General features: G+C 37.8%; 1 protein-coding gene across 2 annotated transcripts in view; it reads left to right on the forward strand.

Annotated features, from left to right (window-relative positions):
- The window catches only part of CENPC (centromere protein C), a 91,679-nt gene that overhangs the window by 8,729 nt on the left and 56,047 nt on the right, over positions 1-26,903 (forward strand). Inside the window, exons 3-8 of one of the 2 annotated variants that reach the window (XM_032848191.1) lie at positions 10,195-10,265; positions 10,970-11,064; positions 15,270-15,360; positions 21,578-21,863; positions 22,613-22,828; positions 26,296-26,819. In XM_032848191.1, the coding sequence (XP_032704082.1) occupies positions 10,195-10,265; positions 10,970-11,064; positions 15,270-15,360; positions 21,578-21,863; positions 22,613-22,828; positions 26,296-26,819 (1,283 nt within the window). Of the gene's footprint in view, positions 1-10,194; positions 10,282-10,969; positions 11,065-15,269; positions 15,361-21,577; positions 21,864-22,612; positions 22,829-26,295; positions 26,820-26,903 lie in introns of both variants that reach the window. The other variant, XM_032848282.1, reaches the window with a different exon arrangement.

Genomic DNA, 26,903 nt, shown 5'->3' on the forward strand with positions numbered 1-26,903 from the left:
TTTTTTTTTTTTAAGATACTTATTTGAGTGAGAGAGAGCATGATAGGGGAGAAGATCAGAGGGAAAAGCAGACTCCCCGCAGAGCTGTATACTGCCTTTTGTTCAACAGAAGATTCTCATGTTATCTTGACTTTTTAAAAATTAACATATAATGTGTTATTTGTTTCAGGGGTACAGGTCTGTGATTCATCAATCTTACACAATTCATAGCACTTACCATAGCACATACCCTCCCCACTGTCCATCACCCCGCCACTCCATCCCTTCCACCCCCTTCCACTCCAGCAACCCTCTGTTTTCTGAGACCAAGAATCTCTTAAGGTTTGCCTCCCTCTCTGGTTTCGTCTTGTTTCAGTTTTCCCTTCCTTCCCCTATGATCCTCTGTCTTGTTTCTCAAATTCCTCAAATCTGTGAGATCGTATGATAATTGTCCCTTTCTGATTGACTTATTTCACTTAGCATAATACCCTGGAGTTCTGCCCATGTGGCAAATGGCAAGGTTTCGGTTTTTCCTTTTTGATGGCTGCATAATTATTCCACTGTGTATATATACCACATCTTCTTTATCCCTTCTCTGTAGATGGACATATAGGCTTTTTCCATAGTTTGGCTGTTGTGGACATTGCTGCTATAAACGTTGGGGTATATGTGACTCTTCAGATCACTACACTTTTATCTTTGGGGTAAATACCCAGTGGTGCAGTTGTTAGGTTGTAGGGTAGCTCTGTTTTCAACTGTTTGAGGAACCTCTATAATATTTTCCAGAGTGACTGTACCAGCTCGCATTCTCACCAGCGGTGTAGGAGGGTTCCCCTTTCTCCACATCCTCACCAAACCTGTTGTTCCCTGACTTATAATTTTAAACCATTCTGACTGGTGTGAGGTGGTATCTTAGTGTGGTTTTGATTTGTATTTCCCTGATGCCGAATGATGTGGAGCACTTCTTCATGTGTCTGTTGGCCATTTGGATGTCTTCCTTGCAAAAATGTCTGTTCTAGTCTTCTGCCCATTTCTTTTTTGGATTATTTTTTCTTTGGGTGTTGAGTTGATAAGGTCTTAATAGATTTTAGATACTAGCCCTTTATTTGATATGTCATCTTCAAATATCTTCTCCCATTCTGTCAGTTGTCTTTTGGTTTTGTTGACTGTTTTCCATTGATGTGCAAAAGCTTTTGATCTTGATACCTTGATGAAGGCCCAGTAGTTCACTTTTGTCCTTGCTTCCCTTGCCTTTGGCGATGTTTCTAGGAAGAAGTTGCCGTGGCAGTATTCTCCACAAGGATTTTGATGGATTCCTATTTCACATTGAGGTCTTTCATCCATTTTGAGTCTATTTTTTGTGCATGGTGAAAGAAAGTGGTCCAGTTTCATTTTTCTGCGTGTGGCTGTTTAATTTTCCCAACTCTGTTTGTTGAAGAGACTTTTTTCCATTGGACCTTTTTTTCCTGCTTTATTGAAGATTAGTTGACCATAGAGTTGAGGGTCCATTTCTGGGCACTCTAGTCTGTTCCGTTGATCTGTGTGTCTGTTTTTGTGCCAGTTATCATACTGGCACTGATTACAGCTTTGTAATAGAGCTTGACGTCTGGAAATGTGATGCCACCAACTTTGGTTTTCTTTTTTAACATTTTTCTGGCTATTCGAGGTCTTTTCTGGTTCCATATAAATTTTAGGATTATTTCTTCCAGTTCGTTGAAAAAAATGGATGGTGTTTTGATAGGGATTGAATTAAATGTGTGGATTGCTTTAGGTAGAGTAGACATTTTCACAATTTTCGTTCTTCCAATCCATGAGCATGGAATGTTTTTCCATTTCTTTGTGTCTTCCTCAATTTCTTTGATGAGTATTCTATAGTTTTCTGAGTATAGATTCTTTGCTTCTTTGGTTAGCTTTATTGCTAGGTATCTTATGGTTTTTGGAGCTACTGTAAATGGCATTGACTCCTTAATTTCTCTTTCTTCTGTGTTGTTGGTGTATAGAGATGCAACTGATTTCTGTGCATTGATTTTATATCCTGACACTTTACTGAATTCCTGTATGAGTTCTAGCAGTTTTGGAGTGGAGTCTTTTGGGTTTTCCAATAAAGTGTCATATCATCTGCAAAGAGTGAGAGTTTGATTTCTTCTTTGATGATTTGGATGTATTTCTTTTTGTTGTCTGATTGCTGAGGCTAGGACTTCTAGTAGTATGTTGAATAGCAGTGGTGATAGTGGACATCCCTGCTGTGTTCCTGATCTTAGGGGAAAAGCTGTCAGTTTTTCCCCATTGAGACTGATATTTGCTGTGGGTTTTTCATAGATGGCTTTGATGATATTGAGGTATATGCCCTCTATCCCTACACTTTGAAGGCTTTGATCAAGAAAGTATGCTGTACTTTGTCAAATGCTTCTTCAGCATCTATTGAGAGTATCATATGGTTCTTGTTCTTTTTTTCATTAATGTATTGTATCACATTGATTGATTTGCAGATGTTGAACCATCCTTGCAGCCCAGGAATAAATACCACTTGGTCATGGTGAATAATCCTTTTAATATACTGTTGGATCCTATTGGCTAGTATTTTTGCAAGAATTTTTGCATCCATGTTCATCAGGGATATTGGTCTGTAATTCTCTCTTTTTTTTTTTTTTTTTAAGATTTTTTATTTATTTATTTGACAGACAGAGATCACAAGTAGACAGAGAGGCAGGCAGAGAGAGAGGGAAGCAGGCTCCCTGCTGAGCAGAGAACCCGATGCAGGACTCGATCCCAGGACCCTGAGATCATGACCTGAGCCAAAGGCAGCGGTTTAACCCACTGAGCCACCCAGGCGCCCCTGTAATTCTCTTTTTTGATGGGATCTTTGTCTGGTATTTGAATCAACGTAGTGCAGCCCTCACAAAATGAGTTTGGAAGTTTTCCTTCCATTTCTATTTTTTGGAACAGTTGCAGGAGGATAGGTATTAATTCTTCTTTAAATGTTTGGTACAATTCCCCTGGGAAGCCATCTGGCCCTGGGCTCTTGTTGGGAGATTTTTGATGACTGCTTCAGTTTCCTTACTGGTTATGGGTCTGTTCAGGTTTTCTGTTTGTTCCTGGTTCAGTTTTGGTAGTTTATACATCTCTAGGAAAGCATCCATTTCTTACAGATTGTCTAATTTGCTGGCATATTATTGCTCATAATATGTTCTTATACTTGTTTGTATTTCTTTGGTGTTGGTTGTGATCTTTCCTCTTTCATTCATGATTTTATTAATTTGGGTCCTTTTCTCTTTTCTTTTTGATAAGTCTGGCCACGGGTTTATCAGTCTATTAATTCTTACAAAGAACCAGCTCCTAGTTCTGTTGATTTGTTCAGTTGTTCTTTTGTTTTCTATTTCATTGATTTCTGCTCTGATCTTTTCTTTTTTTTTTTTTAATTTAATTTATTTATTTGACAGACAAGTAGGCAGAGAGGCAGGCAGAGACAGAGAGGGGAGGAAGCAGGCTCCCCGCTGAGCAGAGAGCCCAATTCGGGGCTCAGTCCCAGGACCCTGGGATCATGACCTGAGCTGAAGGCAGAGGCTTTAACCCCCTGAGCCACCCAGGCGCCCCTCTGCTCTGATCTTTATGATTTCTCTTCTCCTGCTGGGTTTAGGCTTTCTTTGCTATCCTTTCTCCAGCTCCTTTAGGTGTAGGGTTAGGTTGTGTATTGGAGTCATTTCTTGTTGAGAAAGTCTCATATTGCGATATACTTTCCTATTAGGACTGCCTTTGATGCATCCCAATGATTTTGAACACTTGTGTTTTCATTATCATTTGTTTCCATGATTTTTTCCATTCTTCTTTAATTTTTAATTTAATTTAATTTTTAATTTCCTCATTGACCCATTCATTCTTTAGTAGGATGCTTTTTAGCATCCATGTATTTGAGTACTTTTCACCTTTCCTCTTGTGATTGAGTTCTAACTTCTGAAAATATACAGGGAGTGATCCCAGTCTTTTGGTACCGGTTGAGACTGATTTGTGACCGAGGATGTGATCTATTCTGGAGAATGTTCCATGTGCACTAGAGAAGAATGTGTATTCTGTTGTTTTGGGATAGAATGTTCTGAATCTATCTGTGATGTCATCTGGTCCAGTGTGTCATTTAAGGCCTTTATTTCCTTTGCTTAGATGATCTGTCCATTTCAATGAGGGGGGGAGTTAAAGTCCTCTACTATTATTATTGTTGATGTGTTTCTTTGGTTTTGTTACTAATTGGTTTATATAATTGGCTCCTCCCATGTTAGGGGCATAGATATTTAAAATTGTTAGATCTTCTTGTTGGATAGACCCTTTAAGTATGACATAGTGTCCTCATCTCTTATTATAGTCTTTGGTTTAAAATCCAATTTGCCTGATATAAGGATTGCCACCCCAGCTTTCTTTTGATGTCCATTAGCATGGTAAATTGTTTTCCACCCCCTCACTTTAAATCTGGAGGTGTCTTTGGGTCTAAAATGAGTCTCCTATAGACAGCATATCAATCGGGCTTGTTTTTTTTGTTTTTGTTTTCTTTTTTAAGATTTTATTTATTTGAGACAGAGATCACAAGTAGGCAGAGAGAGGAGGAAACAGGCTCCCTGCTGAGCAGAGAGCCAGATGTGGTGCTTGATCCCAGGCCCCTGAGATCATGACCTGAGCTGAAGGCAGAGGCCTTAACCCACTGTAGGGCTTGTTGTTTTAATCCATTCTGTTACCCTGTGTCTTTTGATTGGGGTATTTAGCACATTTAGTTTCAGGGTAAGTATTGAAAGATATGAATTTAGTGCCATTGTATTGCCTGTAAGGTGACTGTTACTGTGTATTGTCTCTGTTCCTTTCTCATTTATGTTACTTTTAGGCTCTCTCTTTGCTTAGAGGACCCCTTTTAGTATTTCCTATAGAGCTGGTTTGGTGTTTGCAAATTCTTTTAGTTTTTGTCTGTCCTGGAAGCTTTTAATTTTTATTTTTAATTAATTATTTTTATTAAGATATAATGTATTATTTGCCCCAGGGGTACAGGTGTGTGAATTGTCAGGCTTACACAAGTCACAGCACTCACCATATCACATACCCTCCCTAATATCCATAACCCAACCACCCTCTCCATATCCCCCGCTCCCCAGCAACCCTCAGTTTGTTTTGTGAGATTAAGAGTCTCTTATGTTTTGTCTCCCTCGCGATCCCATCTTGCTTCATTTTTTTGTTCCCTACCTCCCAAGCCCCCCCACTCTGCCTCTCAAATTCCTCATATCAGGGAGATAATATGATAATTGTCTTTCTCTGATTGACTTGTTTTGCTCAGCATGATACCCTCTAGTTCCATCCATGTCATTGCAAATGGCAAAATTTCATATCTTTTGATGGTTGCTTAGTATTCCACTGTATATATATACCACATCTTCTTTATCCATTCATCTGTTGATGGACATCTGGGTTCTTTCCATAGTTTGGCGGTTGTGGACATTGCTGCTATAAACATTTGGGTACATGTGCCCCTTCAGATCACTACATTTGTATCTTTAGGGTAAATACCCAGTAGTGCCATTGCTGGGTTGTAGGGTAGCTCTATTTTCAACTTTTTGAGGAACCTCCGTGCTGTTTTTGTCCTGGAAGCTTTTTATCTTTCCTTCTATTTTCAGGGACAGCGTAGTTGGATATACTATTCTTGACTGCATGTTTTTCTCCTTTAATGCTCTGAATATATCATGCCAGTCCTTTCTGGCCTGCCAGATCTCTGTGGATAGATTTCCTGCCAATCTAATATTTCTACCATTGTATGTTACAGACCTCTTGTCCTGAGCTGCTTTTAGGATTTTCTCTTTGTCTTTGGGACTTCTAAGTTTTACTATTATATGATGGGTTGTTGACCTATTTTTATTGATTTTGAGGGGGGTTCTCTGTGCTTCCTGGATTCTGGTTCCTGCTTTCTTCCCCAAATTAGGGAAGTTCTGTGCTTAATTTGCACCAGTATACCTTCTGCCTCTCTCTCCTTCTTCTGGGATCCAAATTATTCTAATATTGTTTCATCTGACAGTATCACTTATCTCCTGAATTCTCCCCTCGTGATCCATTAGCTGTTTATCTTTTTTTCTCAGCTTCTTTATTCTCTATCATTTGTTGGTCTTCTATATCACTAATTCTCTCTTCTGCCTCATCTGTCTTAGAGTAAGAGCCTCCATTTTTGATTGTATGTCATTAATAGCCTTTTTGATTTCAATTTGGTTAGATTTTAGTTCTTTGATTTTTCTGGAAAACGATTTTCTAGTATCTTCTATGCTTTTTTCAAGCTCAGCTGTTATGTTTCTAAACGTCATTCTTAACTCTAGTTCTGATATCTTACTAATGTCCGTATTGATTAGGTCCCTTGTGGTTGGTACTGCCTCTTGTTCTTTCTTTTGAGATGAGTTTTTCCATTTTTGTCATTCTGTCCAGAGAAGAATAGATGAATGAGAGAACAAAATGCCAATAGGGTAACAATGACCCCAGAAAAATATACACTAAATGAATCAGAAGAGACCTGTAATTGAGGGCAAAAGAAAGGGGGGGAAAAAAAAAAAAGAATATCATCAGGCTGGTGAATAGAACAGGGCCACACTTTATTTAGATTTTGGGTGTATTTTGGTTTGTTAGAAGAAACTGCCCTTCCAGGGCACCTGGGTGGCTCAGTAGGAAGCCTCTGCCTTCGGCTCAGGTCATGATCCCAGGGCCCTGGGATTGAGTCCTGCATCAGGCTCTCTGCTCAACAGGGAGCCTGCTTCCCTTCCTCTCTCTGCCTGCCTGTCAGCCTGCTTGTGATATCTGTCTTTCAAATAAATAAATAAAATCTTTAAACAAATATTAAAAAGAAAGAAGAAACTGCCTCCCAAAATTTTAAAGAAAGAAAATCATGTATATGTGTACACACACACACACACACACACACATAAATAAGGGTAAATGCGATGAAGAGATGGAATATGACTATAAAGATGGAAATTAAAAAAGATTTCTAAAAAGTGATAAGATAAAAGTTGGTTGAAAAAAGAAAGAAAAAAATTAAAAAAAAAAAAAAAGAGAACATCCTCAGGCTGGAGACTAGAACAAAGCCATACACTAGATTTAGGGTATAAGTCTGTTAGAAGAAAGTGTATCCCAAAATTTTAAAGAAAGAATAACATATATATATATATATATATATATATATTTATATTTATATATACACACACACACACACCCCCAACACACATATATATATACAAAAAATAAAGTTAAATACAATGAAGGAACAAAAAAACGAATGTAAAAATTAAAATTAAAAAAGAGTTTAAAAATGGTATTGATAAAATAAGATGTTGATTAAAATAAGAAAGAGGAAAAATTTAAAAAAAAAGAAAAAAGAAAATTAAAAAAAAATTTTAAGTTTGAAAGACTAAAGAATCATGGGAAAGAAGCCATGAATTCCATGTGCTGTATTCCCCTGGTGCTGGAGTTTTGCCGTTCTCATTGATTGGTAAAATTGGTCTTGGCTGGATGTTCTTGCTGATCTTCTGGGGGAGGGGCCTGTTGCAGTGATTCTTAAGTGTCTTTGCCCCAGGCGGAATTGGCAGCGCCCTAGCCAGGGGCCGGGCTGAGTACTCTGCTCAGGTTTGCTCTTGGTGCTTTTGTTCCCGGACAACTTTCTGCACAGCTTTGGTGGATGAGAATTAAAACTCATTTATGAAAACTCTCACTCTCCAGGCTGGAGGAGACAAGAGCTTGGAGCCCCACTCCCCAGTGAGCCCTCAGAGAAAAGCTGTCAAACACACCTACCTGTCTCCCTGGTCTCTGGCTGCACTCTGTGCTCACCTGGCCTGTGACCTGTTTCTTTCTGGGACACGAGCCTGTTCGGGGTCTCCAAACGCAGCAGATTCTTGCAGTGCGCTCCTGCGCCGCCCCTCCCAGTGGAGGAAGGGGGGGTCTCCCCGATTTGCCACTTGTGGGGTCCTTGCCCAAAGAACAGTAGCCTGGCTGTGCCGGGGATCATGGTTTATGGGAACCCTGAGCCGAGAACCCACTCCTTAGCTCCGTCTTTGCAGCTAGTTTCCCTGCTCTGATACCTGGGAGTTCTGCCGCACTCAGGCAACCTCAGTCTTTCTGTGACCCTGAGGCTCCTGAGACCACACTGTCTCAGTGAGAGCTCCACCCCCTCCCCCGGCCTGCCCTTAGCCACTGGAGCTACATCCCTCAGTGGAGCAGACTTCTCCAAGTTCTGATTTTGTGCTCTGTTGCTCTGTCACTTGCCAGGAGCTGGCTGACGGAGGCTTCCTCTCCTTCCCCACCGACCCACCGCGGTCTGTATTTCTGTATATCGCCTTGTATTTACTTTTCCGAAAGCCTTCCCTTCCAGAAAGTGGTCACTTTTCTGTTCATAGAATTGCTGCTATTATTTTCTTTGATCTTTTGAGTCTGTAGGTGTTCAGAATGGTTTGTTAGCTATCTAGCTGAATTCCTGGGACCAGAGGGAATTTAGGTTTCCTAGTGCTCTGCCTCTTGCTCCTAATCTTGACTTTTTTTTAAAGCCAAGTCTCTTTCTAAATTGTCAGACCATCCTTTCCTGGCATTAAATTCTCTAGCTTTAGATCCTTCACCTTCTTTTGCTTTAAGATGTTTTATAATAACCTTGCTTTTTTTCAAGCCATATTAGAATCTGTATTTATGCCTTTTTCGTAAGAGGTCCTGCAATCCACATAAAAGCTGCATTTTCAGTACAAGATAAAAAAGTATTTAGCAAAATGCAAGGTTTTGTATCTGCTGGCACAGCAGCAAAGATAGCTTCACTAATTTCTTTTTTTACAATACTCCTTATGCTGCATTTATTTATCTTGAAATGGCAGGCAGCCACAGAGGCAGACTTCAGTCTATGGTATATGTAAAGTAATTCACCTTTTTCTTGCAATGTCATGACGGTCTCTCTGTTTCTTGGTGGCATTTCCAGTACCACTAGTGGTACCTTGTTGGGTCCCCTGGTGTTATTCGGGGTTTACAGTATTGCACTAAACATAATGAAAAATGGGAGAACTGTGAGAGATCAATTTTTACTGCCAATTCGCAGTTTACTGGAGAAGATGAACTACTCACTCAGAGATGATTAGTGTTAGATGGCATTTTAAGGGGATACTCACTAATACTTGAACTCAGTACAACAGCAGCAGAGTGACTGTAAAATTACTACAGTTGTACAGCATGCACCACAGTTTTATGCCATTATGATTTAACTGCATCTTTACATTTCTTCACATCTCTTGACTACAAATAGCACCATATATTACATGTGTAAGTTTTGATAAATTTTAACTTCTAAAAATAGATTTGTCTGTATTTTATGGTAGTAAATGGCAAAATAGACTAGTATCTACATGTATTTTATGCATTCATGACATACTTAACTTTTTGTTAATTTCTTTTTATATTTCTGGGCTAGGTGGTTTGTCTGAGTTTTTTCAAATATTTGCAGATCTCCAAAAAATTTTCCAGTATGTTTACTGAAAAAAAATCTGTATGAGTGGATGAAAAAAAAATCTGTGTATGAGTTCAAACCCATATTGTTCAGGGGTCAACTGTATGTGTAGAACTGGAGAAATCGGAAAAGATTAGTGGATTGTATTGATATCAGTATCCTGGTTGTGGTAGTATAGTATAGTTTTACAAAATGTTACCATTGGGGGAAACTAGATAAAGTGAACAAGGGATTTCCTCTATTTTATTTCTTAAAATTGCATGTGAAACTACAATGAAAATTTTATACTGATTCATAAGCTGCTATTAAGGGTAATAATATTAAATAAAAAATGCATTGGAGAACTTGAAGGGAAGACTGTTACTTGGAGCTGTTAGGACTGTGACCATGAGTTTTTATTAAAGAAGTGTTTTAGTATGGATTGGATTTGTTCAAAACCATTTATATTGTTGTTTAGATATACCAGTAGTCTAAAATGGCTTTAGATGTGGCTCTTCAATCAAGGAATGTAATTGTTAATGTAGATAACAGTATACCGCTTCAGATACTTTTCTGGAAACTCTTGGACTCTCAAGTACTTGTTTTGTCCTGGGATAGTAAAAGTGATATTTTCCCCATTCAGTAAAATAGCATTTTATAATGAGATATTAAATTTTCAAAGTAGATGGTAACTTAAATAGCAAATATCTTCTGGAAATGATATGTAACATTTTCCCTTCATTCCTTCTTATTAGAGCACCTGACATTAATACGAAGCAAGGCCAGAACATACTGGAAATCTTGCAAGACTGTTTTGAAGAAAATAGTAAGACATCTTAAAGGTGGACTTTGATGGTTGGGTTGGATAAAAATGTAAATTTGTCATATTATTAAATTATTAATATTAAATTCAGTAAATACATTCTAACATTTAAATATATATAAAATATTTTCCCAGAATGTTGAGTACATGTGCAATCCTTCATGTATTTCCTGATACACTGAGGATAATAGTAGCAAAAAAGAGAATAATTTATCATTTCCTTTAGTTCATACTAGATTCCTATACTCTGGGAGTCCATAAATAATTATTATACACAGGAGAAGGCATTTCATATAGTGGGAGTAAATGTGCAGGATAGTTAGGATCTCTAAGAGGTAGTGTTTGGTGATACGCAGTTCTTTCTGTAGAAATGATGAGTTAGGGCAAGAACTTCTCTAAGTGCTGGTCAGCATTAGAAGGCTTTGAAGAGAATAGGCCAACCAAAGAAACAGTGGAAAAATATTTTTTCTATATAAGCACTGAAAGAAGAGCTGGTATATTATTTCATCAGGAATCTTGTTTGCCTTTTCCAGTTTCTGATGCCGTCTAGGAACATTTGAATGTTGAAGTGATGTTTGTACTTAATTTTAAACTAATTGTTTTTAAAGAGTTGTCAAACTTCTTCACATTTCATGTAGGGCTTCTTTTAATTGTAACCAAAAGATTTTATACCATGTTTATTTATTTATTTATTGCTTTTTTTTAAGGTCTTGCCAATGATTTTAGCACAAATTCTACAAAATCATTGCTTTATTCAACACCTAAAACAGGAGACATTTGTATTCAGTCACCAAGCAAAGAGGTAGGTCAAAAAGAAGAGCTGGTATAGCTTTAATAGTTTAATGATGAAACATTACACAAATGTAGTTACATTTATTCTAGTTGTTTTTAAGTCTTATTCTTAAAAGGGAATCCTATATTCCCACTCTCTTTATCATTTAGAGGTGTTTTGTGCCAGTTTTGCCTTGGTATCTCAAGTGTTTGAAATTGGAGGTCTGGGTGTAGAATTATTACATTGCAGCACAATCATTTTTCACCTCTCCTAAAATAATACTTGAATTAGGTTTTTAGGAAAGTGGGCAACTGCTGAAGTTCCTAATCCAGGTTGGCAAATTTGGTTATATTCTGAAAACCAAAGTTAATCTATTGCTGTAAGGAGAATCAGTCTTTTAAAGATTATATCTCGGGCACCTGGGTGGCTCAGTGGGTTAGGCCACTGCCTTCGGCTTGGGTCATGATCTCGGGTCCTGGGATTGAGTCCTGCGTCGGGCTCTCTGCTTGGCAGGGAGCCTGCTTCCCTCTCTCTCTCTGCCTGCTTCTCTGTCTACTTGTGATCTCTCTCTGTCAGGTAAATAAATAAAATCTTTAAAAAAAAAAAATAAAGATTATATCTTAAGAGGTTAGGTTGACCTAACTCTACAAAATAGCAAACTTTCAAATAGAATTTGTGAAGCTAATGAATAAAGGCAAGTTATTCAAAAGTATAATACAAATTGGAGAGAAAAATTACGTAGTAGTAGAAATAACATTGATTAGAAATTTGTATAAATACCTAACTATATAGGTATTTATGAACAATGAAGAGGTTAGGGTTGTGGACCCACCCTTGCAGTTGAAAATCCACTTATAATTTTGGCTTCCCAAACACTTTACTAATAGCCTACTGTTGACTAGAAACCTTTGTGATAACATAAACATTTGATTAACACATATTTTGTATATGTATTAAACAGTTGATTAACACATAATTTTGTATATGTATTATATACTGTATTCTTATAGTTAAGTAAGTTAGAGGGTCGCCTTGATGGTGCAATTAGTTAATCATCTGGCTCATGGTTTTGGCTCAGGTTGTGATCTCAGGGTCATGAGATTGCGCCCCATGTCAGGCTCTGAACTCAGCACGGAGTCTGCTTTGAGACTGTTCCTTTCCCCTTTCCCACTCTCTCTCTCTAAAAAAAAATTTAAAAAGCTAGAGAAAAGAGAGTGTTAAGAAAGTTATAAGGAAGAGAAAATACACTTACAGTACTGTATTTATTGCAAAAAATTGTGAATAAGTGGACCCTCACAGTTCAAACCCTTGTTCAGGGATCAGCTATATATAGCCTTTTGGTTCCGAAGACTGAAAACAGATCCAGAATTGAGAGACCTTCTCTTTAATGTGGTAAATTATATAGTACTGGTTTTTGAAAGTTAAATCAACCTTAAGTTTTCTGAGATAAATTTGACTTGGTCATAAAGTATTAACCTTTTTAAATTAGTTTGCTAGTATTTGAAGCATTTGCGTCTATGTTCATGAACAATATTGTCTTTTATTTCTTTTCGCAAAATGTTCTTATAGGGCTTTGGTATCAAAGTTATGCTAGGGCTTTCACTCCTCGGTAGGAAGGGACAGATTGCAGTAGGCCAACATTTCTGCTGTAAAAGCTAGTTAAAAAGAATGAAATGCAAACAACTTCTATTTTTAGAGACTCGGGGAGCTGTGGAAAGAACAAAGGCTGGATAAAATTCCAAAGAGAGAAGAATCTTGAGATGAGTTGATGATTATTAATCTTTTTCTTTCCTTAGAGTGTTAGCTCATTTGGTGCAAAAGCTGAGGGCTTTAGGCCTGCTCACACAGAGAGAGTCTATGTGGGAAAGCGTAGTTTTTGTCAGCTGTGCTGAGATGGCATGACAAACTGGATTCCAGGGATGTTCCAAATGGGTAGGCACTTTTCCTTAAAGAACATTTTTAAGTTCTGGGGCTGGCACAGAATCCTGAGCCGGAAAGGTGGAGTGACATATAGAGTCTTGCTATGCCAAGAAGGCAATTGCCAGATTTTGAAGCAGTCTGAGGCAAGAGGCTAAAAAGTTGAACAGAAACCTTCACAGGACAGAACTGAAGTCTCCTAATATTTAAGGGCTAAGGGGACTCACCTGGCTCTCAGTTTCCCAGGAGACCTCATTCTGAAGAACAGGGTAGTCTACAAATGGATTGAGTCTCACTAAAATGTCATCTCAGACTGACTCATCTTAATCCTTGAGAGAGTGAGGATCTGTTCATTTCAGTCCAATCTGCCTAAAAAGAGATAAGGTTTCTTTCTACTCTATAGAAAGATTTTGGGAACTCTACTAACTTTTTTTTCTAATTAAGCTTTTTGTATTGAGATAATTCTAAATTAACAAGCAGCTATAAGAAATGGAGTGCAGGCCTTTACCTGGTTTCCTCTATGGGTAACATCTTGTAAAACTATAGTTGCAGAATTACAACCAGGATATTGACATTAATACAGACATGGGGTTCGATTTCATAACCCTGATATTGTGACCTGAGCTGAAATCAAGAGTCAGACTCTCAACCGACTGAACCACCCAGGGGTCCCTGCTTTTAGTGGTTTGAAATTTCATGATATTCCTTGATGTTAGATTCCTCTAACTCTTCTTTTTTTTTTTTTAATTTTTTAAAAATACTTTTTAAAAAAGATTTTATTTATTTATTTGACAGATCATAAGTAGGCAGAGAGGCAGGCAGAGAGAGGAGGAAGCAGGCTCCCTGCTGAGCAGAGAGCCTGATGTGGGGCTCGATCCCAGGACCCTGAGATCATGACCTGAGCCTAAGGCAGAGGCTTAACACACTGAGCCACCCAGGCGCCCCTCCTCTAACTCTTCTTATTAAGATTTCTTTTTACAGTTTCTGTTTCTTGCAAATTCCTTGCCTTTTTGTACTAGAGCCTTTTGTCATATGTCCAGTGAATCTTAGTGGTCTCTTCATATTTGAATGGAAAACTAAAATGGTGATTGGAAGTTCTATTTGTGCAGTAAAATTTGTGCCTTGGTAGATTTTACTGAGCTATGATCTGTCTGGGCCATGTCACTGTGGATGTCGAGGTGTTACTATCTACAGGTTTTTTTTAAAGCTTGGCTTGGTAGGTTTTTCTGACAAATGTGTCCTGCTTGGGAGTCTGATTCTAACTACAAATGTTCTCAGCCACGTGAAGCAGAGGGAAGGTACGACTGGATGCTTCCACTTAATATCTCTGTTGCTACTGTATTACTCTTACTTTCAGCTGTGTCTGAGTCTATAGTCTCTCTGATTCTGAAACTCAGGAGAGTAAACATCTAATATGACAGGGTTGGAAGAGGAGAGGCTCCGTGACTCTGACTGCTTCTTGTACCTACTTTTAGCAACTCTTCTGTTTGTAGGCCTCACTTGGAACCCGTCTTTTAGAGGTGCCTTGCACATCTAATTACTGATCTTACTGGTTTCTCCATAAATATTAATCTCTCTTCTTCTGTGCTTTTTCAGCATTTTTCTGCTCTCTCTGGACTGATTAGTTGCTGCTGATCTGCTTTCCAATTTAAGAAAAGTTTGTTGACATCTCCCATCTGTTCCCTTCTCTTTCTCCTCATACTTCTGGGTTTATACATTTTAAAAAATCCTAATGAGGTTTTAAGAGGAATACAGTATAGTGAAAACTTGCTTTTGTTTCTTTATATAATTGAGTTTCATAGTGTATTCACTGAACAACAGTGCAGTGGCTTCCTTATTTATATATTCCCCAACTGGTAGATTTGTTTCCATCTATTTATTATTACAGTCATGTACACTGATGTGCACCTTTGTCCATGCCTCTTTGTGCACCTGTTGTAAACTGTATTTCTGTAGGATATGCACATTTCAAATGAAATTGTTAAATATTGTCAATTTTTTCTGCAAGATGATTTTACCAGTTTTCTTTGCCACATGCAATGTATGAATGAGATTTCCCTTTTCTAGATTTTTAAAATTTATGACTTGGTATATTTCAAATTTACAGGAGAAAATATATTATGCAAGGTATTAAAAATAATATAAATGAGCACTTATGTACCCATCCCTCAGTGTAAGAAATATCCGTACTTCTGCAGCATCAGTGTATCCCACTGTGTGGTTTATTGTTTTTAAATACTTTTTGTTCCCATTTAAAAACAAGTGTATTTAATCAGAATTACTAATTTTTAATTGCTCTAATGTTATATATCTTTTAGGCTGAATGCCAGAAATCTCAAATGAAGTCAGTTCCAGTTTCTTTAAGGAAGAAAGAAGCCTCTGTTCCAAGTGAAGTTGTCAGCAGATCAGGTTGGTGGCATCCCCATGGATATTATTTACTTAGACATATTTAAAAGGAGGTGCTGAAAGTGTTGCATGTGTTGGCTTGGGTGACAAATTCGTGGGTTAGCCTAGGCAAAGTGGTCAGTGTTTGTTTTTTTTTTTTAACATGAATAATAAACTTTATTTGAATATTTGTTTCTTTGTTTTAGTGGTAAGAAATTTGATTATTAGGATACAGTAAGAGATGTTAACCAAGAATTATTATAGGGCTATAGGTTTTAAGAATTTTCAAATAGATTTGGCTTTTTTTTTTTTTTTAACAAATAATAAATATTATCTCACGTAGTTTCTGTGGATCAGGAATTAAGAAGCAGCTTAGTAATTGGATGGTTTTGGTTTGCAGTCTTTCATGAGGTGGTGGTCAAGATGTTGGCCAGTGTTGCAGTCATCTGAAGGCTTGAGGGGTTAAGGATATATTTCCAAGATGACTCACATGGGGCTGGATGTGAGCAGAAAGCCTTAATTCCTTTCCACATGGCCCTCTCCATGGGCGGCTTCTTCTTTTTTTTTTTTTCCCCAAGATTTTATTTATTTGACAGAGAGAGATCACAAGTAGGCAGAGAGGCAGGCAGAGAGAGAGAGAGGGGGAAGCAGGCTCCCCACTGAGCAAAGAGCCCGATGAGGGGCTCGATCCCAGGAGCCTGAGATCATGACCTAAGCCAAAGGCAGAGGCTTAACCCACTGAACCACCCAGGCGCCCCTCTCCATGGGCTTTGTGAGCATCTTTTTTTTTTTTTTTAAACTGAGGTATAAATGACTTGTAACATTATGTTAGCTTCAAGTATACAACATGATTTCAATGTTGTATACACATAGTGTTTTTTTCCTCTTTTTTTTGTTCATTTCCTTTAATTAGTCATGTGTGCTGCTACTTTGAAAAGTTTATTTACATTTTTAAAATTTAATTAATTATTTTTATTTTGTTATGTTAGTCACCATACAGTACATCATTAGTTTTTGATATAGTGTTCCATTATTCATTGTTTGTGTAAAATACCCAGTGCTCCATGAAATATGTGCCCTCCTTAATAATACCCATCACTGGGCTAACCCATCCCCCTTCCCTCTCCCCTCTAAAACCTTCAGTTTGTTTCCCAGAGTCCTGTCTCTCATGGTTTGTCTCCCCCTCTGATTTCCCTCCTTTCATTTTTCCCTTCCTTCTCCTAATGTCCTCCGTGCTACTCCTTATGTTCCACAGGTAAGTGAAACCATATGATAATTGACTTTCTCTGCTTGACTTATTTCACTCAGCATAATCTCCTCCAGTCCCGTCCATGTTGATGCAAAAGTTGGGTATTTGTCCTTTCTGATGGCTGAGTAATATTCCATTGTATATATGGACCACATCTTTATCCATTCATCTGTTGAAGGCCATCTCAGCTCTTTCTGTAGCTCGGCTACTGGGGACATTGCTCCTATGAACATTGGGGTGCATATGACCCTTCTTTTCACTACATCTGTATCTTTGGGGTAAATTCCCAGTAGTGCAATTGCTGGGTCATAGGGTAGCTCTATTTTTAACTTTCTGAGGAATCTTCACGCATTTTCCAAAGTGGCTATACCAACTTGCATTCCTATCAACAGTGTAAGAGGATTCCCCTTTCTCCACAGCCTCTCGTTTCTTGCCTTGTCAATTTTTGCTATTCTAACTGGTGTAAGGTGGTATTTCAGTGTGGTTTTGATTTGAATTTCCCTGATGGCCAATGATAATGAATGCTTTTTCATGTGTCTGTTAGCCATTTGTATGTCTTCTCTGGAGAAGTTACTGTTCATGTCTTCTGCCCATTTTTTGACTTGATTATTTGTATTTTAGGTGTTGAGTTTGAGAAGTTCTTTATAGATCTTAGATATCAGCCCTTTGTCTGTAGTGTCATTTGCAAATATCTTCTCCCATTCCATGGGTTTCCTCTTAGTTTTGTTGACTGTTTCCTTTGCTGTGCAGAAGCCTTTTATCTTGATGAAGTCCCAAAAGTTCATTTTCGCTTTTGTTTCCCTTGCCTTTGGAGATGTGTCTTAACAGAAGTTGCTATGGCCAATGTTGAAGAGGTTACTGCCTGTGTTCTTCTCTAGGATTTGATGGATTCCTGTCTCATCTTGAGGTCTTTGATCCATTTAGGTTTATCTTTGTGTATGGTATAGGAGAAGGTCGAGTTTCATTCTTTGTATATAGCTATCCCATTTTCCCAGCACCATTTATTGAAGAGACTTTTTTGCCTTGGATATTTTTCCTGCCTTTTCAAAGAGTAGTTGACCATAGAGTTGAGGGTCCATGTCTGGAGTCTCTATTTTGTTCCATTGGTCTGTGTGTCTGTTTTTGTGCCAGTACTGTACTGTCTTGATGATTACAGCTTTGTAATATAGCTTGAAGTCAGGCAATGTGATTCCTCCAGCTTTGTTTTTCTTTTCAACATTCCCTTGGCTATTTGAAGTCTTTTCTGGTTCCATACAAATTTTAGGATTTTGGTTCCAGCACTTTGAAAAATGCCATTGGTATTTTGATCAGGATGGGGTTGATAGTATAGATTGCTCTGGGCAGCATAGACATTTTAACAATGTTTATTCTTCCAATCCATGAGCATGGAATGTTTTTCCATTTTTTGTTTTTATGCCTTTTTTGATTTCTTTCATGAATGTTCTGTAGTTCCTAAAGTATAGATCCTTTACCTCTTTGGTTAGGTTTAGTCCAAGGTATCTTATGGTTTTTGGTGCTATAATAAATAGAATCAATTCTCTAATTTCTCTTTTTACAGTTACATTGTTAGTGTATAAGAAAGCAACTGATGATTTCTGTGCATTGGTTTTTTTATCCTGCCATATTACTGAATTGCTCTGTAAGTTCTGGTAATTTGGGAGTGGAGTCTCTCAGGTTTTCCACATAAAGTATGTCATCTGTGAAGAGAGAGAGTTTGACGACTTATTTGCATTTGAATACCTTTTATTTATTTTTGTTGTCTGACTGTAGTTGCTAGGACTTCTAGTGCTATGTTGAACAGTAGTGATGAGAATGGGAATCCTTGTCATGTTCCTGATCTTAAGGGAAAAGCTCTCAACATTTCCCCATTGAGAATGATATTCGCTGTGGGTTTTTCATAGAGGTATTTTATAAAATTGAGGAATGTTCCCTTTTTCCGTATACACTGAAGAGTTTTAATCAGGAAAGGCTGCTGTAGTTTGCAAATGCTTTTTCTGCATAAGTTGAGAGGACCATGTGGTTCTTTTCTCTTATTTATGTATTCTCTCACATTGATTGATTCACAAATATTGAGCCACCCTTACATCCCAGGGGTAAATCCTTTCTGGTTGTGGTGGATAATCATTTTAATGTACAGTTGGATCCTATTAGTTAGGATCTTGCTGCTTATTTTGGCATCCATATTCATGAGGGATATTGGTCTGAAATTCTCTGTTTTGATGGGATCTTTGCTTGGTTTTGGGATCAAGGTAATGCTGGCCTCAGAGTCTGGAAGCTTTCCTTCTGTTTCTATTTTTTTTGAAACAGCTTCAGGAGAATAGGTATTATTTCTTCTTTGGATGTTTGGTAGAATTCCTCAGGGAGTCCATCAGGTCATGGACTCTTGTTATTTGGGAGGGTTTTGATCACTGCTTCAATCCCGATACTGGTTATTGGTCTATTCAGGTTGTCAATTTCTTCCTGTTTCAGTCTTGGTAGTTCATAGGTTTCTAGGAATGCATCCATTTCAGGTTGCTTAATTTATTGGCGTATAGGCGTTGATGATAATTTCTGATAATTGTTTCTATTTCCTTCATGTTAGTTGTGATCTCTCCCCTTTCATTCATAATTTTATTAATTTGACTCCTTTTCTCTTTTCTTTTAGATTAAGTGTGGCCAGTGGTTTTATTGATCTCATTAATTCTTTCAAAGAACAGCTTCTAGTTTCATTGATGTGTTTTACTGTATTTCTGGCTTCTAATTCATTGGTCTCTGCTCTAATCTTAATTATTTCCCTTCTTGTGTGTAGGTAGGCTTAATTTGTTGTTGATTCTCCTGTTCTTTAAGGTGTAAAGAGAGTTCATGTATTCAGGATTTTCTTGGTTTTTTTGAGTGAGTCTTGGATGGCTATATATTTCCCCCTTAGGACCGCCTTTGCCATATTCCATAGGTTTTGGACCAATGTGTTTTTGTTCTCATTGGTTTCCATGAATTGTTTAAGTTCTTCTTTGATTTCCTGATTGACCCAAACATTTCAAGCAGGATGGTCTTTAGCTTCCAAGTATTTGAAGTTTTTCCAAACTTTTCCTTGTGATTGAGTTCCAGTCTCAAAGCACTGTGGTCTGAGAATATGCAAGGAATAATTTCAGCCTTTCAGTCTTTTGGTGTGGGTTGAGACCTGATTTGTGACTCAGAATGTGGTCCGTTCTGGAGAAAGTTGCCTGTGTGCTCAAGAAGAATGAGTATTCTGCTGTTTCAGGGTGGAAGGTTCTGTATATCTCTATGAGGGCCATCTGGCCTGGTGTGTCATTTAAAGCACTTCTTTGTTGATTTTCTGCTTAGATGATCTGTCTGTTGCTGAGAATGGACTGTTGAGTGCTCCTACAATTAACATATTATTATCTATTTGTCTATATTTTGGTTAACAGTTGGCTATTCCTATGTTGAGGGCATAGATATTTACAATTGTTAGATCTTTTTGCTGGATTGACCATTTAAGAATGATATAGTGTCTTTCTGTATCTCTAACCACAGTCTTTAGCTTAAAATCTAATTTGTCTGATTTGAGAGTTGCCACCCCAGCTTTATTTTGAAGCCCACTGGCATGAAAGATGCTTCTGTATCCCTTCACTTTCGGTCTGGATGTATCTTTAAGTTCAAAATGAGTCTCCTGTAGACAGCATATGGATGGGTCCTGTCTTTTTATCCAGTCTGCGACCCTGTACCATTTTATGGGAGCATTTAGGTCATTCACGTTGAGAGTGATTATTGAAAGATACAATTTTATTGTCATTGTTAAGCTGGTGAAGTCCTTGTTTCTATAGATTGTCTCTGTAAATTTCTCTATCATTCTTGGGGTCTTACTCCTTTCATATGAACCCCCCTTAACTTAATAGTCATAGAAAATCCCCCCCTGCTTAATATTTCTTACAGCAGTAGCTTAGTGGTCGCATATTCTTTCAGTTTCTGCCAGTCTTGGAAGCTCTTTATCTCTCCATCCATTCTAAAAGACAGCTTTGCTGGATAAAGTATTCTTGGCTGCATGTTCTTCTCATTTAGTACCCTGATATGTCTTGCCAGCCCTTTCTGGGTTGCCAGGTCTCCATGGACAGGTCTGACATTATTCTGAGGTTCCTCCCTCTATACATAAGGAATGTAAGGAATCTCTCCCCTAACTGCCCTTAAGATGGTTTCCTTGACACTAGAATGTTTCATGGCTTTATTTATTTCTCTAATTCTGTTTTCATGGATTTTAAGCTGTTTGTTCCAGGCCTCCTCCTGCTCCTTCTTTTCTATCAGTTTGTCTTCTAGATCATTAATTTGTTCTTCTGCCTGGTTTACCCTGACTAGATAGGCAGTCTCTTCTCCAGAGAGCCCTCCAGGTCACACTGACTCTGTTTTTGTCTGTGCTGCTAAAAACCAGAGCGTTCTGGGTTGTATGCCCCCCAGCAGTATTACCAGCCCTTATTTCCAGGTTCAGGCACGTCTCTGCCCTTTGTGCTTCTGAAACTGCCAACTGCCCGCAGTTTGCACTTGCCCCCCTGCAGCTCCAGGTTTCAGTCTGGGGGCTGCCCCAAAGTCCTCTCCCTGCAGCTTGCTACCAGTCTGTGAGTCTCTGCCGCTTAACCAGCTGAACTACCCAGGCGCCCATTATTATTATTTTTTTAATATTTTATTTATTTGACGGAGAGAGATACAGTGAGAGAGGGAACATAAGCCGGGGGAGTGGGAGAGGGAGAAGCAGGCCTCCCGCTGAGCAGGGAGCCCAGTGATGGGGCCCAATCCCAGGACCCTGGAATCACCACCTGAGCTGAAGTCAGCTGCTCAAGAACTGAGCCACCCAGGTGCCCCGCCCTTATGTATTTTAGTCATAGATATTTGATCATAAACTAAATGAACTGTGAGTCTTCTGAAAACTGTTTCTAGTTATTGCTGTTGAATTTTAAAAAGCACATTTGAATCTAATACTATTATTTTAAAAATTTCTAATGTCTTCATATAATTTTCTTCCAGGTCAGGACCATGAAGTTCATCAGCAAATTTTGGCAGCTGGTATTGGTTCTAAAAATACACCTGACTCGAGAAAAATGTCGAGTAAAAAACTAAAAGATCATCGCAGTGAGGCTGATAAGGAAATACACTTACCAGTTGGTTCACCTTTTGTTCTTTTGGATGCAAAAGCTTCTGTATCACAAAATGTGATTCCATCCATTGCCCAAAAGAAAGAGGTCTACGCTTCGGAAAATTCAGTAAATACATTGTCTTCAAGTATGGAGATTTCTCTTAAAACCAGGAAAAGGTGAATTTTTATTTACTGAAATAATATCAATCTGCTTAAAAATTTTAAAGTTATTTATTAATTAATTTTTAATTTATTTTTAATGTATTTTATAGTAAGTATTGAGGAATATTAACATGAGAAGAGCATAACATAGTTCAGTTTATATTCAGTTTATATAATAAGGAAGGCTTAAAGTATACTTCAGAGAAGTTTGTGGGTAAACATTTCTATAGTTTATGGAAAAAAGTGTTTTCTTCTGATAATAAGTTTTCTGTATCTTCCTAAGAGTGTTTTCTCTATGTCATTTGTAATTACAGTAGTAGGTATATATTGGCTCATTTCTAGGGTAGCAAAGGATAAGTATTTTGAAGATAAGTTGTGGTGAATCATTGTCTATTTCTTGGGGCTCATTTTGGCCCTTAAGAAGCAAAGTAGATCATTCAAAGTCCTTTGCTACTGGGGACTTTTGCAGTGAGTGTAATTAATGTCTGCCTAGTGTCTTGTGTAATTCTTGGAGCCAAGGAGTTAAATACATTCTAAGATTTTGCTATTCAAAATGTGGTATGGGGCTCAGGATCAAGAGCAATGCATTATCTGGCAGCTTATTAGAAATATAGAATCTCAAACCCTATTCTAAACCTACTAACTCAGAATCTACATTTTAATAAGATTATTCAGATGATTGAAAATCTTACTAAATGTTTGAGAACGAGTCCTTTAGGATTTATTCAGTATTTATTCAGCTTGCCTTCCTTTCAACTTTTTAGGTTAAACTTTGAAGATAAAAATGCTTTGAAGGAAGTAGAAATAGCAAATAAAATACCAGAAATAGAGGATAAAGTATCAGAAGAACCACAAGAGAGGAAATCGTCAAGAGCATCTCAGAAAAGAGTACCAGATTTAGAAGATGAAATTCAGCCACAAACTAAAAAGAGTTTTTCAACATTGTTTTTAGAAACTGTAAAAAAGAAAAGTGAATCCAGGTAAGTTATTAAGAAACTGTCCTTTGAGGCATTTTTTCTTTATATTCTGTAAATAATATCAAGGATTCTTAATGCTGTTTAACTAAAAGTTAATCTTAATTGGTGTAAATTTTAACGGAAATTATGCCTAACCCTAAGGAGAGTGTAGTTTCTTACCAGCAAATCACCCCCAAAGTCATCATTAGGTACTTACTAAATTAAATGTGAAAGACAGTAAGTTTATTCATAATTCATTGCTTTCATTGCTTATTCAGTGCTTTTGCTCCTTAGCACTTTCTAGTCTGTATGATATCAAAGAATGAAGGCAGTACTTAGAGATAGAATTATGTCGTGGTGTATTTCACTGTTAAGAGCTTTAAATCTTCTTTCCTTTTTTTCTTCTTGTGTTAATAAAAGTGTGATCCTAGAAGAAATTTTAATCTGTTCTTGCCTACTAAAAAACCTTCAGAAGTTCTTCAGTGTCCACACTGTGATTCTTAACTATGGCTGCACATTGCAGTTAACTAGAATTAATGGCAGCTAGGGATGGGAACCACTGACCTAGAGAAACTTCAGATTTTTTTTGCTGGTATTTATGGCCTTCATTCTCCCTAGTTAACTCTTTCTGCCAACTTGCTCATACACATTTCCATTTGTCCCTGTTTTGGCATACCGTTTTCCCTTGTCAAATGCCAGTCTCCTTTTTCTTTTCTGGTGACATCTGCTTCCTGGTTGGTGGATGGCTATCTTCTTGCCATAACCTCACAAGGCAGAAGGTGGTAAGGGGGCTTTCTGCGGCTTCTTTTATGAGGATATTAATTCTATTCATGAGTGTTCCACACTCATGACTTAATCATCTCGTAAAGGCCCCACCTCCAAATACTATCCCATTGGGGATTTGGTTTCATCTTATGAATTTTGGAAGTATACATTTAGTCTGAAGCAAGTGTCAACATTGTTTCCTAAGGATATCATCAGTTAGAATAATCTTGATGTTATGGAAGTCCCTTGAAGTAAAATAGAGGAGCAGAGTTAGAGAATTCTTTTACTTATTTATTTATTATTTATTTGACAGAGCACGCACGCGCTCATGCAAGCACAAATAGGGGGAGTGGCAGGGAAAGGGAGTAGGGGGCTTTCCAATGTGGGGCTCCCAGGACCCTGGGATCATGACCTGAGCTGAAGGCAGATGCTTAACTGACTGAGCCACCTGGGCACCCTTAGAGATTTCTTATTGGCTGGTTTAGGAAGGCTTAATTTTTAAATTCTTAGCATTACTTTTTTATGTATAAAAACTAACAGATACTGTTAGTTATATACAGTAAAGCAAATTAAATCTATTTTTAACAGATTGGCTGTTTCTTTAAATGTTGAAAAGTAACATTTCTGTTTAAACATTCATTCATTATGGTTTTCTGTTTGTATTGACTTTGTTTTTCATTAGACTTTCTAGTTTTCTAATTACATAAACTTGCAAAACTCTACCTATTAGAAGATAGTATATTTCTTAGCATATATATACACACATACATACAATTTTTTTTTTTTAAGATTTTATTTATTTATTTGACAGAGATCACAAGTAGGCAGAGAGGCAGGCAGAGAGAGAGAGAGGAGGAAGCAGGTGCCCTGCTGAGCAGAGAGCCTGATGTGGGGCTCGATTCCAGGACCCTGGGATCACGACCTGAGCCGGAGGCAGAGGCTTTAACCCACTGAGCCACCCAAGCACCCCCACACATACATACAATTTAACTAAAAGTTAATCTTAATTGGTGCAAATTTTAATTGAAATTATGCCTAACTGTAAGGAGAGTATAGTTTCTTACCAGCAACACACACATGTGTGTGTATGTGTATGTAAGTATACTGTTTTACAGTTTAAGAATTATCAGGGGCTTGAGATTAGGTAAGTAGGGAAGACGTTTTCAATTCATAATTTTTTGGTATATTTTATTAGTGAAAACAGAAAAAGCAGACACAATGATGGTTAAGCATCCATACTCAGGTGGGAAAGGCAGAAACAGGAGTGCATATGCTAGCTTCAGAGTTTGGTTGTTTACCCTAAGGTTTTATTTATGCATATCTCACTTCAATATGTGGTTTGCTTGAGGCTGTTATAAAAAGGAAGGAAATAGAAAAGAGTCCATCAGATTACTATCCTTTAAATAATTCTTCCTTCTCTAGAAAGCTTTCCCAACTAATTGGAAGAGATGGTGTTTAATCCCAATTTGCCTGCCTTTCTAGATATGTTCCATTTATTTCTGTACCATGATTGCAATATTAAAACTTATTTGAAAAGTATGTGAATTATTCAAACTTGGAATAATTTTTACATAATATAATTTGGTGCATAATTTAGTAGTGTTTTCTTAGAATATTAGACTTGAAGATGTCTTGAAAATAATCTTGTCTTGAATGTGAAGACATCTGGCCCCCAAGAGACAGCTATGCATCCATTCATACATAAAATTAGTATAACATTATATATAATAATGGCATGCATTTTTGAACTGTCTGTCAATGTGTCTGGGCTTTGTTTAACACATTTCTGAGTTGTTTTTTTTCTTCTTGTAAATATTTTTTATTTATTTATTTGACATCCAAAGATCACAAGTAGGCAGAAAGAGGGGGAAGCAGGCTTCCTGCCGAGCAGAGAGCCCAATGCAGGGCTCCATCCCAGGACCCTGGGGGTCATGACCCGAGCCAAAGGCAAAGGCTTAACCCACTGAGCCACCCAGGCACCCCACACATTTCTGAGTTTTATCTGTTCAGTATATAAAATGGGTTGCGGGGAGCATTAAATTAGTTGATGTCTAGACTTCCAACTCTAAATTTAAATTGAGATTCAATTCAGATTTCATTAGTGTTATAAATGAGTGTAATCAGGTATTATAGAAGTGTAAAAGAGGATTTTCAAGGGTAAGGGAAAATTGAGGTGTGTTTTGTTCTTTAAAATATACATAGGGGAGAGTGGGAGTTGAGGGAAATTGGAAGGGGAGATGAACCATGAGAGACTATGGACTCTGAAAAACAATCTGAGGGTTTTGAAGGGGCGGGGGGTGGGAGGTTGGGGGAACCAGGTGGTGGGTATTATGGGAGGCACGTATTGCATGGAGCACTGGGTGTGGTGCATAAACAATGGATTCTGTTATGCTGAAAAGAAATAAAGAATATATATATATACACATAGGGGCGCCCGGGTGGCTCAATCATAAGTGGCTGCTTTCAGCTCAGGTCGTGATCCTAGCATCCTGGGATCAAGCCCTGCATCGGGCTCCCTGCTTGGCAGGAGGCCTGCTTCTCCCTCTCCAGCTCTCTCATGCTTGTGTTCCCTCTCTCGCTATCTCTCTCTGTTGAATAAATAAATAAAATCTTAAAAATAAAAAAAGATACATAGATTTTATTTCCTGTATAGATTATGGTCTTCACAAAGCAAAGGTAAAAACTTAATTTTTTGAGCTATTATTTATTATAACATCCTGTTTTAGTCCTATTGTTAGGCATATGGCAACTGCTCCCCTTCACTCATCTCCTTCAAATGATGTGAATTTGTTAGAGGATGAATTTATAATTGATGAATCAGAAAGAAGTTTTGCCAGTCGATCTTGGATTACTATACCCAGAAAGGCTGGGCCTCTGAAACAATGCACAGTAAACCCTGCAGAGAACTCTGCACTCCTTCAAAGTAAGAAGTCAAGAGAAAAACATCACAGTGTATCACCTGCAAATTTGACAAGTGACAGACATTCTGACACAGCTTACCCAGTAGAGAAATCTCAGCCTTCTGAACAAAAAAGACTGGGTAAGGGGTGTGCTTTGGCAAATGAACTGGAAAATCATTATGGATCTACAAAATATGAAATGTATAATGAGAATACAGAAAAATCGTCTGGAAAGAAAAAGACTATAAAACAAAAACAGAGAAGAAAATTTAAGGACAGTGTACCTGAAGAACACGTTGATGTGGCTCAGTCTAAAGAAAAAAATACAAATATGTCACATATCACCCAAGGTAAGTTACAGAGATATTCAGACAGAAATATGGAAGAGTGTGAAGAGATGATAAATACTGATATTTCCCAAAAAACAGATGCTG

The sequence above is a fragment of the Lontra canadensis genome, unplaced genomic scaffold (genome assembly GCF_010015895.1).
Source record: "Lontra canadensis isolate GAN:19392208 unplaced genomic scaffold, GSC_riverotter_1.0 scaffold1, whole genome shotgun sequence".
Classification (NCBI taxonomy): Eukaryota; Metazoa; Chordata; class Mammalia; order Carnivora; family Mustelidae; genus Lontra; species Lontra canadensis.